Source organism: Dendroctonus ponderosae, unplaced genomic scaffold, assembly GCF_020466585.1.
Source record: "Dendroctonus ponderosae isolate FM_Combo_2020 unplaced genomic scaffold, Dpon_F_20191213v2 Dpon_F_20191213_1, whole genome shotgun sequence".
Taxonomy (NCBI): Eukaryota; Metazoa; Arthropoda; class Insecta; order Coleoptera; family Curculionidae; genus Dendroctonus; species Dendroctonus ponderosae.
The window spans coordinates 35,482,632-35,497,518 of NW_026017110.1; the positions used below are offsets into that span (position 1 = coordinate 35,482,632).

At 33.6% G+C, this 14,887-nt stretch overlaps 1 protein-coding gene across 6 annotated transcripts in view; it reads right to left on the reverse strand.

Moving 5' to 3' along the window:
• LOC109534529 (cyclic AMP response element-binding protein A) overlaps positions 1 to 14,887 on the reverse strand; it is a 129,000-nt gene that overhangs the window by 36,476 nt on the left and 77,637 nt on the right. The window contains exon 1 of one of the 6 annotated variants that reach the window (XM_048661502.1): positions 9,126 to 9,589. The exons of the other annotated variants lie outside the window; for them this stretch is intronic. Within the exon in view, the coding sequence (XP_048517459.1) occupies positions 9,126 to 9,128 (3 nt within the window). The 5' untranslated portion in view covers positions 9,129 to 9,589. Of the gene's footprint in view, positions 1 to 9,125; positions 9,590 to 14,887 lie in introns of those variants that run through there. 6 annotated transcript variants of the gene reach the window in all.

Here is a 14,887-nt window from a genome sequence, read left to right on the forward strand (position 1 = left end):
AAGATTTACAAATTGGCGAAGATTATGGACTCAAGCTAGCAGAACAACTGAAGATCGAATCTGATCGAATGAAGAGCAGATATGACGCCAGACCGAATCTTGTCGGATTTAGCGAAGGTGAACGAGTTTGGTTTTTCAATCCCCGACGAACAAAAGGCCGTTGTCCAAAGCTTCAAAACTCCTGGGAGGGACCCTATACGATAATCACAAGACTCAACGATGTCACATATCGGATCCAGAAGAGCCCTCAGGCAAAATTTCAAGTTGTCCACAGACACCGTTTGGCCAGATATAACGATGATCCAGGAGTTACCTAATCGGGGCGATCAGGGTTTAGAAGGAGGGCAGTGTAACGGAAATGGCCTGGGGTACTTACGTTTGGAATGGGGGATCGAAATTCATGGTATTTCAGTAAATGGGAGCCCCATTTACTGTCAAATATGACACTGACAAGCGGGAAATTTCGCACCTGGACTGGAGATTTTGAGAACCTTCTGGGTTACCTGTAGGAAACTATATAAGCGACGACGAGAACCATAGGGAGTCAGTAAAGTGACAGCCGCGCCTGAGTGCAGAAGAGGTTAAACCCCGCGAGTGGGAAACGCGTGTTTCCGTTTGTTATTGTTATTGTTTGTGAAGTTGACGTTAATTTAGAAGTTAGTTTGTTCCTGTTCCGTAGTTAAAGTTGTACCAAGTGGAAGAAATGTTGGAAGCAGAAGAAAGAGTTTATTACTCGGCCATCCACGGTACAATACTTTTTAAAAATTAAACGGTTTAGCAGCAAACTGCCGTATAGCGTGAATAACCCTGTATAAAATGGACAATAGACTTTTATAATAATCGATGTTTCAGACTTCAATAAAATAGAAACAGAACAATGGATGGCTTACATCAAAGTACTCTACAATGAGGGGAATAATGAACATGCAGTAGACGGGGAAGGAGAGAAAGAAGAACAGGGCGGCACAGAACGAATCATAGAAATTACAAGCGAAGAACTCAGGAATACCAGACTCCAGACCCTGATTGCATACCCAATGGGCTCCTAAGCAATGGAGAAGAAATAATAATATTGCTATAAAAATATTGCTGTACTTTTTCAGAAAATTTTAGATACCAAGCGAGTACGAAACCAATGAAAAACAAGTATTACAATACCAATATACAAAAAGCAAATTAAGAAAAATCCTAGCAACTACAACACTAAAATTGCCAACAAAGATAGTCGCCAATCAGATTATTACAAGATATACAATAAGTGAAGATCAACAATAGATGCAATTTTCAGTATCACAAATTGCTGAGAAAGCAATTGAATATAACAATCCTGCTTACATGTGCTTTGTGAACCTGACTAAAGCATTTGATCGCGTCAGATTAGGAGATGTCCTAATATTACTTAAAGAAGAAAACCAGCCCAGCAGTTTAGTAGAGGTAATAAGAGACATCAACACAGACAACGAAACTAAAATTAAAGTCGATGATGAATTGACATCGGAAGTAGACATTAAGTCTGGAATACGTCAGGGGCACAGCCCTGGTCCACTATTATTCAATTTATTAATGGATAAAATTATAAGAGAAACAAAAAAGGTAGAACGCGGATATGGGCTTGGAAGAAAAGCAGATAAAAATTCTTTGTTATGCGGGCGACGCAATTCTGATCTCGGATAATATGATGACCTAAAGCAACTGGTGCATACCTTTAGAACAACGGCAGAAACCTACAATATGGAGATATCAACATCTAGGACCAAATAGCTCTAGTAGCAAGGAAACCCAGAGGATGCAAAATCGTAATTAACGAAGAAATAATCGAATAAATTTCTAAGTTCAAATATCTGGGAATACAAATATACAGCTTCGTAGATCTAAAAGAATGTGTACGAAAGCAGGCTAATAAAGCAGCTTATATTTCAGAATGTTTAGGGGATGTTATATGGAGGTATAAGATATGAATATATGGCTGGACGAAAAAATACGCATATATGTCATGTGTAAGGCTAAAACTAACATATTCAATAAAAACGAGATCTGAAACAGCAGAAACAAAAAGAATACTAAGAACAACGGAAATTAAAACATTAAAATCAATAACGGGCAAAATATTGAGAAACAGGGGGGGCAGACAGAGAAAACGAGAGTTGAACCAGCAGGTTGCAGGATTGGACGGCGAGAGTCTAGCCAGAATATCAAGGGATTTAAAACCAACGGGCTCCAGATCCCAGGGTCTGGTCACCCTTTTAAAGATTGCGAGATAGCTGGCAGTCTACGTCACAAATACGACTGCAGCAGTAGATCGAAAAAGAACAGGCCCAAGGCCTAATATAAGATGTTTCAGACTACATCAATAATATTGAATCCTTCATCATCAATTAATTCATTTCTAAGTCTTAACAAGATGTCAAAATAATTTCTAGGTATATATAATTGACCAAGGTTTAAAACTGCCCATCGAATGCCACACTCAAAACATTCCACATTATTTAAAAAAAAATTGCATAACCTTGAACACTTTAATGTATATGAATTGTAGTATCAATTATCAATATTGGACGTTACATAACAGCTATTCGTCAATCACATCCTACGGAAATAATTAACTACTTCCGTGAATTATATATGTACTTTTGGTTAACATCGAATAATAGATAATTCATGAACACGGGCTGTAGTATTCTATTTTTTCCATTCATAACACAAGCCGTTTGATACAAAGCTATGTTTGCCAATAAAATATTGAAAAAACATTCCAAATCATCTTTTTAAAAATACATTTAGAGTTCCGGTGCTACAATGAATGTGTCGGCGAATGTTTCTATTTGTGTGAATAACAAAAAAAACTTCCTGCTTTCTATTATTAATTATTGATACTGTATTTCATGTAATGGAATGACCTTTACTTCTTTGCATTCCAAAGCCTTTATGCAACATTTAATGAATTTCAACTTACTTTACAGATATAACGTCCTAAACTTCGAAGAATTCACACCTAGTCTAGGTAGGTCAGAACTTTTGCTGATTATACCGTTATGTGACTAAACACTTTAATTGCGTTTTGCAATACATTTTCGCAAGCAGTTCGAATGTCAATGAACTACCCACCGTTGAAAAATAACGTCTAGTAGAATTAAATTTATTTAAAGTACATAATTTGAAATGTTTTTAACTGATCTGTTATTGAATAAAGTACATATAGCGAAGTATGTTATAGGAATTCCAATTATCAATAACCTAATTCAGACAACAATATGATATTCAACTCAATTAATTCAGTATGATCTAGGAACGCAACAATAATAAATCATAGTGAATGAATTAAATAAAAGCGCAGACAACGAGCCGAACAAACTGACCATGTGAAAATAAATCAGAAAACATCCAAGCAAATAAATACCTGAAAAACAACAAATTACTACTGATGTCTGTAGTCTCTGATATCTGGACATACCTACATGTTTCAAATAATTGTTAAAACGAATGAGGGATCAGAGTTCAAATGGCTTACAGCCGATTTAAATACTTTAACTCCGCTCCAGACAAAGAGAAATAGCATCTGGCGAACGGGAAATTGTAAAACTGGTAGATGAATTACACGCTACAAATACTAAGAAGCTGGTTGAGTTGATCGTTCAAGCATTCACAAAATTTGAAAACAATGATTTTTAGTTTCTTAAGCCACAACACGTTTCTGCTACATTTTGTCATCATCAGGGCTCATAAATCAGAAGACATGACGGAAAGCCAGCTTATCGATACGGTAATGCCGACAGAAAAAACTGCAAATAAATATTTTGTAATGTTTTATTTTATAATGTTTATCCGTAGTTTATTTCTGTATTGTTATGTGTTACAGCATATACATATACGGGTCTATTCTGTAACTATCAGGTTAATTTTAACATCTGGTTGAAAATCTAAATTTTAACCAGATGTTAACCAGCTTATAATCACCAACTCTGCTATTCGGTAGCTATAATTTTAGCGGGTATGTTAAAATTTACTTGTGTTGACAGCTGGTTAAAATGCCCGGTTTTAAGGTAGCTGGAGGTCGAGAATATCTATTGAGTTAGAACATCTCTATATACAAGAAGTATCTTCAGGGCGGTTTTAAGAAGCAACATAGCTTCAATCGGGCATTCTAATCTATGCATAAATTGAAAATTTTCAGCGTAACGCGCAACTTTGAAAATATAATGATTTTGTTTGTACCGATTTTTGCAGAACTCGTTAGCATTTGGTAGAAAAAGCATGGAAACACAACTTCAGGCTACACTAATAGGTATTCAGAATCGATTCAGAACCGATTCTGAATCTACTATTCTTGGTAGAAAGTGATAGTTTATTCCCATTGTAGATGATGTTCAACATAAGGATAATGCATGGGTATCTCCAAAACCTTTTTGAGTGCTACAAGATGGTGCCAATGGACACACAAACATAACAAAACACAACAAAATTCCACTTGTCAGTTCTAACATACCTATATCAATTCATTATGCCGGGAAACAATTTAACAAACGAGAAAATTTTTGAATATTGAAACCATTTATTTTCCACCACACTTTAACCGTAGAACATTACCTTAACTTATTGAAAAATCAATAAGAAACAAGTTTAGATATTCTGCTCTGTAAAAAATTGCTGGTTTTAACAAGACGCAGCTCTTGAGCAGAATGCCAGACAAGTTCAAGAGTACCGTTCTCAACAGTTTCCAGGAAGATCGATCGAAACTTATCCGAACTTATCGGACGTTTCCTGGCCAGCATAGCACGATCGCCAGATTTGGCCCCACTCAACTTCTTCCTTTGAGGTTACGCTAAAATGATTAAAAACCAAGTTTACATTCAATAATTTGACACTGAATACCAACTTTTGAGAGAAGCTACCGATGCATTTAATACCATAACTCCAAATCTAGTATCCAGGGTTGTAGTGTCTGTGTTTAGAAAGTAATGGTTACATTTTTGATCATTTAGAATAAACTTTTTTGTTTTAGTATGGTCATTTTATTTAAATTACTTTTTTGAAAAGCTTTTTCTTCATTCAGAGTTTTAGTAAGTTTTGTAAACGACAAGTACGGTATTAACCTAATACGGTATGTACGTTTTTTTCGGTCTATATGAAAAACAAAAGTTGATGGTTTCTAAGAAACGAAACGTTGAAATAAATCTTATTTTGACTGGAGGAAAAATACTTAAGTTTCGTTTGCGTCCTGTCATCTTCTTTCCTGATTTACTACGAGAAAAAAAGCTAAAAACACAGTAATTAAAGAGCGTTTTTTTTGTAAACCGTTGCTCGAAATCGAATGATCACTTGCATTGGTGATTCCTGACAAACTGTGGCTAGCTCCCAATGATTCAATTAGTTTCTATAGAACCCCTGGCGAACTTAGGTTGATGGCTTTCTTTATTACCACAAAAATAAGCTAGATATATGCAAATTTGATAATGTAGAGCTTTTTGACCCCAACAAGACGCGGTGCGAATGTCCATTAACTGGCGTCTCACTACTGTTATGTACAAATGTATAAAAACTCGAAGCTAAAGGATGCTAAATCATACTTGCTTAATTGGGGCAATTTCTCTTAGCCAAAAAATATTACGGAAAGGTTAATTGAATGAATACGTTTGAAAAAACCAAAGTTTAAATATCACTGGGCTACCAGTCAACCAACCTCTTGATCATTCAAGGCTATTGCACAAAAATGTTAATTGAACATAAAAAATTGGGTTACCAAGATCACCCTATAGTGATTAATGCGTTGTGGGCCAAATCGAAGTGAAAGGATGGTGGTTTAGTAAAAGGGTAATGACACTTCTCACACCTAAACTCGATGGATATCAGTGAAGCAAAGCTTTTAGATCCTACACGTTATGAGGCTGATTCATATATTAGCAAATAACCCACGCAAATATTAAGTATAATCTCGTGAATAACATCGATTAGCAGTTCTATAGGCAAGCCTCTGAAAATTGGTTTTCAAATGTGCTCTAAATAAATGACACAATGCAGTATCTAATGTGACTAAACATAAGCAACATTCCAACAGATCATGGCAAAATTAGTACTCATTTCAGCACGATGAGAAACTAGCTGAAAGTTACTTAACATTTCTCTTGAACCGGTGGTTAAGGTCAAGTAAAACACGATCAGACTGTGAATCAGTTATTGTCTGATATGGACGTAACTCGCCATCGATTTTGTCGAGCAGAGGTCTGGCCGTTCACATTAATGCCGTTTGTAATATTAGCGTGGGAAGTAGTTCAAACCAATTGACTAAAGCGCAAAAATCGAACTTAATAATACATAATTGGATGAACAATAAAAGTGAAAAGCAACTTCAGTCGTTCTTTTCGCTCAAAAACGGCAAATTGGTGGATACGATTATGTTATACTTGTTACTATAAAAATGTGAAATCATTGTAAGTGAAAGTACAACCAATAAAGTAAAAATACCACTAATTTGAGAAATGTTCATTTTATTGTTAAAATCGTCCATGTTTTATCCTCCCGTGACCGCAAGGATCGACGTAACATTCGAAATCTTTTCGATATTTTGGTACCTCCACTATTTGATATAATATAAGTACAAGGTGTTTCATGAGGAAGGGGCATTACCATAGCCGAAAGTATTCAAGACCCGAAAATAACCCTAGTTTGCCATATACACGATAACTCAAAGATGCTTCGTAACGAATTTACCGGGTGTTGAAATTTAATTTCAAAACTACAAAATGAAAAATTTCTTTAAAACACATGGAGATACTTTAGCGAAATTTTCCAGATGTTAATGGCTAGGAAAGACGCATGTTTTGCAATAAAATGATTTTGTTAATTGTTGCCAGTGGTGTGCGTAACTGAGTTCCAGCTTTTATAAAGTAGTTGCAGTAAAAAAAATTGCGGATCGTCCATAGAATCACGTTAGAAAACATTTACAAACTTAAAAAATGTCCATACTTACGGCCAGCATTGTGCAGTATTGCCAGACTGCACAAAACGTTATATGTAAATGGAATAGTATACTTTTGTGTAAGTGCTGTAAGTTCAAGTTTTGTCATGCGTTGAGTTTGTGTCGGTCTAGATTCATTCTTCATCTTTAATTCATATTTTTTATTTTATTTTAAGTGCACTTAAAAAAAAAGACTACAAAACTCCAACAGTTTTAAACGACAAATTTGAACGATTGTTTCGAAAGCTTTGTTAATTTTCAGCAAAAATGTATCCGTAAATCTAGGCAGATGATAAATGTGTGTGCCTACTGGATAAACTCAACAAAGTACTGTTAGTTTCATTTGGCCTTTAAATTTGACAACGTAGCTGTTTACAATGTTTAGCTGGTGCGAAGTACGAAATAAATAAATATGCATATAAACACAGCATCATTGATGCAATTTTAAGTACAGCGTTATTGATTGAACTTTGGCCACCCGGTTTTAACATCTAATTTGGAAACTAGCGAAAAATGTTAAATACAAAAGCTGTAGATATTAACGACTAGTTTATTTTAAGATAGTAACAATTGATACAGGGTGTCTCAAATCAAGTGACATACTAAAGTTACCTTTTCAGAATGTTAAAATGAAATGCCTTACTTTTTATTGCACGTTCGAGCTGTTCGTAAAATTCTAGGCCTATTCGATATGAATGTTCTAGTGATTTTCAACTGTTTCCGAATTAATAACCTATATTGATTAAACTTTGGCCACCCTGTTTTAACATCTAATTTGACAAATAGAGAAACATGTTTAATACAAACCGCCTCTTAAGATGGAGGTACGCTGTATCAATTGTTACTATTTTAGAATAAACTAGACGTTAATATCAAAAACTTTTGTATTTAATATTTTTCTATAAATTTCAAATTAGATGTTAAATCGGGGTAGCCAAAGTTCAATCAATATTGGTTATTATCTCAAAATCGGTTAAAAATCAATATAGAACATTTATATCGAATGGGTCTAGAATTTTACGATTAGCTCGAATATACAATAAAAAGGACGGCATTCCATTTAAAAAGTGGTCTGTCACTTGTAGTTGAGACACCCTGTATCAATTGATACTATTTTAAAATAAACTAGATGTTAATATCTACAAGTTTTGTATTTAACATTTCTCTCTACATTTCAAATTAGATTCAAAAACGGGGTGGCCAAAGTTCAATCAATATTGGTTATTAACTCAAAAACAGTTCAAAACAATTATAGAACATTTATATGGAATATTGAAACACCCTGTATCAATCGTTACTATCTCAAAATACACAAGACGTTATTTTAACTTTTGTGTTTAAATTTATTTTCTACTTTTCAAATTAGTTGGTATAACAGGGTGGCCAAAGTTCAATCAATATTACTTAGTTATTATCTCAAAAACAGTTAAATATCAATTTAGAACATTTATATCGAGTGGGTCTAGAATTTTACGAATAGCTCAAATAGGCAATAAAAAGTACGGCGTTCCATAAAAAAAGGTAAGTTTGGTTTGCCGCTTGAATTTGAGACACTGAATCAATTGGTATTATCTTAAAATAAACTAGACGTTAATATTTACAACTTCTGTATTTAACATTTTTCTCTAAATTTCAAATTAGATGCAAAAACAGGGTGGCCAAAGTTCAATCAATAACTTTGTACCTATAAATGCACCTATTGGAAAGACAGAAACACACAAAATGCAAGTACGTTGAAGGGTATGTAAGGTATGTCTCGATACCGTTTTTTTGCTGTCACCAGTTTTGCCTAATTTATTGCTGGAAAATTAAGACAAAACTTTCTATAAAACGCTATTTATTTAAAATAATGGGCAATAAATCTCAACGATCTTCTATTACGATATATATTTCATTTACTGTAAGAACATTCTTTGAACAACGCTCACAACTATTTAATAAAAATAATATTTTAAAATTGTTTTCACATTAAAAGCTCTGCCTAGAAGAATAGGTACATGGTTGCTGTTGTGATTGTGCATAAAAAATTTAATATTTTTTTCTCATTTTCAAATTGGGTGGCCAAAGTTCAATTAATAACCCTGTACATGGAAGGATGTACCATTATGGGCAGGCCAATTACCAGAAATACGATAATAACCTGTGAATAATTGACATAATTTCAAAAACTTACCATGTGCTGATTTTAACGAAAAGCCGGAGTAAACTATTGAACTAGTCACTTTATTCGAAAGTAAACAGTACTCGTACACAGTGCTGTGGAATGCACGATGCACGTGTATTTTGTTTTTCACAAAGGTGAGCAGCAGCAGCAGCAGCACCAGATGAATCAGTATCTTTGGGTCAAGCGAATAGCGGAAAAATACGTTTAAATATTATGAATTATTCAATAATTCACCACTGGAAAAAGAAATTACTGCAGCAGGAAAACAGGCGCAAAATGAAGGAAACAAGATGGTCGGTTAAGTTGATCAGCAGCAGTGTTGCCGGAATTATCATCGGGAAGGTACTGAATAGATCTCGAAACTCGAAAGCGTCCTGAATATGTAGTGCAACGTACTGACTTTAACTTTCTTGATTAGAAAATTCAAATATGATAAATCTATATCAAGATATTGTATTATACCTACCTACTCATACCGGGTGATCATTTAAATTTCATATCTAGCCAGCTATGAAATGTCACATAAAAAAGATAGAAGATAAGAACATAATAGAAACGAACAAACATAGAATATATGTACATGTTCACAGCTTGCTAGATATTAAATTTTAATAATCACCCTGTATTATAAAATATTTAGTAAATAATGAAAGTAACGGGTTGGAGCGTGGAATGTGGTAAATGTATGTATAACTACAATAAAACAAATACATTTACGTCAAAAAACATTTATTTAGGTATCATATCCCTAATTCTTCATGTTTTGTTTAGTGTGTTTTTTGCGCTTTCGGGAAAAGGGTGCTACTGTTTGATGTGTCTTCCCACTACATCGGCGGTCGGTAAAACAGCATAACTTCAGATATTCCTAAATATCTTAGGGACCAAATTGAAAAGAATCGTCAAAAAGCCCGTGCTTTGAAAAAGAGCAAACTTGTTCATCACCCTAATGCCAAAGGGTAAGTATATAAAATAAGTGCAATATAGTCAGCCATAACGTTAGAAAACCTGGATTTCGTAGTTAACCTTCTTTCATTTTAAGTATATAAAACATTTAGGCTTTTACTTCATTATGTCAGCAGCAGGTTTAACAGCAGTAGATGTAGCCACCACATTACGCCAAAACGTAGGCAACCAACAATAATCGTGCTGACAAATAATACAAAGGAAAAGGAAAACAATTATTTTCAAGGGTTCTATGCTAGTGTTATGGTACTAGGAAGTTATAGAAATTTTGATAATCCGATCACCGTACTGAAAATTTATGGGGGGTCAGGCGTACTGAAAAATGAACGAATGTACTGACTGTGGCAACGCTGATCAGCAGTACCCTTCGTGTGCCTTCGTAATCTGACCTTGCGTTCATTGTTCGAAGATAATGCCACGTTGCCCTATATTATCTCTAAATACAATTTCTTGTTTATTTATTTTGATCTAGATCTAGATCTAAAATGATTGCAAACATTTTAATTAAAAAAATGGAGAATGGACACTTGATATGTTCGGTTTTATTCTGACGACAATGCTGCTAGGTGTTTTGTTATCTTTCGATCCATAAGTATTTCTCGTTATTTTATCGATGCAACCTCCTGCTTCCTTCTGTTAGTTACTGTTGCCTTTTTCGTCCTTATTACTACAAGAACTTTATACTACCTACAATATGAATCAGCAAATCAAAGTCAGTCAGTACTATTAGTAGCTTTACTGTTTTAGTTAAATGAGATCAAGAATATATATCATCAACTAAGATGTGACGAATTCAAAACGTGAAATTAATTCGAACTAGATGGCGTTTAATCCTTGAAAGTTTTATTAATTTTTTTTCCGAACTGTGTTCTCAGCAGCAACGTGGCTCCTATAAATAAAGAAATAAAAAAAATTAAGTCAGCAAGGCTGATAAAAAATATTTGCTAATTAACAGCTCGTTCATTCGTCCTAACTTTATGAGTCTTATATACTTTCATTCGAATTATTTTGAGCAATGGAAATGACATTGCCGTTGCTGAAGAAAATACTTCGAATACTAATAAATGAAGTAGATTATCGAAAAGTCATGTTTAATATATTTTTGGAACAAAGCAAGTTGTCATGCGAAGGCCTCTGAAAGATTATTCCTGTCCGTGGCAAGGATTTTCAGTGGAATTTCCTGAACATATGTAATAACACACTAATTTCTAATTATCAAATTAGTATACTAAATCTCACACTTAAGCACGAAAAATGTTAAACTTTTTTTTATTTAACTGACTATTAACAAAATTTTCCTTGAACAAATTCAACAACTAATTTTTTTTATTGGCGAATACAAGATAATGCCAGACATTGTACTGACTGACCTTAATTCTCTATAACCCAAAAAGTTTAAATACATTCTAACAAAATACTTTTAATTTAATCATTTTGTACTTCAAAGTTAGATTGTACCCATAGTTTGTTTAAATTAGAGCCATAACATTAAAAAAAATTGTCTGCCATGGGATTATGGAAATTACTATAAGACAGTAGGGTTCCCAAAGCTGGTGTCTGCAAAATTAGTGGGTTTGAGGCTCGATAAAAAATTATCACCTTCAAAAACGCAGACATTTCTACGCTTTGAACAAGTTTTTGTGATACGTAATTATAAATATAAATACTAATATCCACATGAAGTTTCTTCGGCAATAACACACCTGTTCCGGTTTTTAGAATAAAAAACTACTTTAATAAAGAACTTACTGAACAATTGAAACATGGCTTATTTTTGAGGAAAAAACTGTCACGAGTCCTCAGACCCAAAGCAAACAGATACTATTATGAACATTGTTAAAAACTTAAACTCTTAAAATGCGTTCTAAGGAATCTGACAAATATATTTCAGTTATTATCGATAGGTGATACTCGAAAATAATTACCGAGTTTCCGCTATATTTTAAATAATGGTGATCAATCAAAATTCTAACCAGAAAAAACGTTAACAGCGGCAACAGACTTCCACTTCCTTTAATTGTTGACGTGGCCATACGTGGCGACACACAGACGTTGCTTTGGAGGAGATTATCGATTGGTGCACTGCCGGGCCGTTCATTGTTGCCACGTGGTTGGTTTATAATCAATTTCGAGTAAACCGGGTGGAAACAGTGCCAGTTCAAATGCAACGGCAACGGAACTTACTGGAATATATCGATCTGAGATATGGACTCTCATTGAATAAACTAAGTGAATCGATGAATGTCAGTTAGGTCCGGGTGCTGCGGCTACAGATAATTCTACTCTATACCATAATAGTATACCAACATTTTAGTTCTATCTTGATAGTATACCGGGTGCATTTATTTAACTTGAAACTGTTAAATATTTTGGAAATTAGTGATCCTACGAAAAAAATGTGTCAAATAAGAAGTTAACACCTGAGAAAGGCAAGTTGATTCCCGTTAAGAAAAACGCCTACTTTGATGTTGATTCCTTTACTCAAAAAAACACCACCAGACAACAACACCTCCAGAAGAATGACGTCAATACACGTTCAAAATGTAAGACCTGACGCAATATGTTCGAGGGAAAGTGACTGCAGCTTTTGCAGATGATACGCGTTAAAAAATTAATAATTACGTTAATAAAATTATTATATTAATTAAAATAATATTATGGTAATTACCGTACGAATGACCACCCTGCAAGGAACTTAATTTTGCCAGATAGACGTAAACAAGCGATAAGTTTTAAAAAAAAATTATTTGAATATTTAGAATGCCTCAAAGTGGGAAATGTTCAAGACACAGTCGCACAGCCAAGACTATATTCGCTTCTGAAATATTATTAATGTAGTGCATATCAGCTAATTCTACATATGGTTAGCTAATTAATGATTTTTTCTTGAAAAAATGTGTATGCTATTCGCAAAGTAATGTATGAAGTAAATTGTTAACTGCTGTCTGTGCATTATCAAGTTAAACTTGATTAAATTGTTACATTATTATCTTGTAACATAGAACGAAACATGTCAATTTTTGCCAAGAAAGAAAGAGAAAACCCTCTAGGAAGCAAAGAAAATTATTTTCTAACTATTCTGAGTTTAACAATTGGTATTAGGAAGACTGTTCAACAACAGAGTAACCATTGCCTTTTGAGATAAAAAAAAATAGTTTCAACATTACCAGGAGTAAGTTAGAAAATTAGTTATCAAGTTATAGCTACAAATAATTCATTTTTTATTTCGGTTGTTGAAAACCGCATGTTCTACTGCTTGTGAATTTCATTCAAATGGGTTTAGTTTTTCTTAAAATATGATTTATATCATCGAATATGAGAAGTGTTTTGGGAACGAGAAACTATACTTGTATGTTTACAATCAGAGGATATACCAAACTTTGCAATTAAATCTTATCAGATGTATGAATGCGGATCCTTACTAACATCATTAATGTTGTGTGCCAATGAGATGATCTGGAATTTTTGACTAACATGAATCCTTTTTCCGTTGTTTCAAATTATTTCTGTTATTGCAAGTCTTGTTAATGCAATATTTTCGATTTCTTTCATTATAGAGAATTAAATAATTTCCACCATTGTCTATGACTTTCAAACCCATTATCGAACGTCGACCAGAATTCCGACGTCATACGAAAAGAAAAGCTTGTTTTTGAAACTTTATCCGATTGAGATTCGTAGAAAAAAACTGGCAAACAATACGTTTGTTCTGCTTTCTCTGCTTCCGTTACAATCATTGAATCATGAACGGGAACGCGAGGAACCTAACATGTAGGAGTTCAATTTTATATTCGCATAACCGAGCTGCTTTTGGCATCGAGACTTTATTGTTCGGAGTTTGGCGTTCTTTCAATGTTTCAAGTGTGAGAAAACAAATGATGCAGCAATTTTTTTCTAATTATATAACTAATACATAACTGGAATTTGAAAAAGAAAGTGTGACATCATTAAATTAATTTTACGGACGTATTGCGGTCCACTTTATTCGCTACTCTACGGTTTGACCGGAAGAGCTAGAAACGTTTTCTTTTTATTTGCCATCTCGATACTACTAAGTAAGAAAAATTTGAAATCTGTACCTTTAGAAGTTCTCCATTCCTTATTATGGACTTCCTTTTATAGCCATAGCAAAAGATTCGGCAAAAAAAATGTTTATGGAAAAGCAGAAGTGTAAATCCGAAAAATAATATTTGTACGCTTCCTAGATAGCACAAAATATGTTTGCTAAATATTTCAGATCAAAAGCAAATATTTCTTAAATATTATTTTTAAAATATTTGTTTTTAATATTTAATTAGCATGAAACAAATAAGTTATTAAGAATTTTCTTATTACATAATACTTTTTGTACCTATATATAACAGCCTTAACACCCAAAAAGTTCCTAATATATTATTTTTAATAAATGTGAACAAACTTTAGAACATATTATTTGAAGTTTCATTGATCAATGAATAGCAAATATTTCAGAGCAAAAGGAAATTTTTTAAATATTATTTAAATGTTATTTAGAAAATATTTGTTTCTAATATTTAATTAGCATGAAATAAATAAAATAATAATAGGTTTTCTTAGTACGTAATAATAAGATAATAAATAGACGATATGAAAATTTTTTATTTCACATTTCGACTGAAAACCAGGAAAGAAAACTATAATAATAATTTCACGCAGTCACCAAAATAGATCAAAATTAACCAGCGTAATACCTGAGTGCTCTATAGCAGAGTGGTCGGGCCCATAGACTACTACCCGAAGGTCCTAGGTTCGATTCCCCGACCCTGCCATGTAAATCCAAACACCGAGCT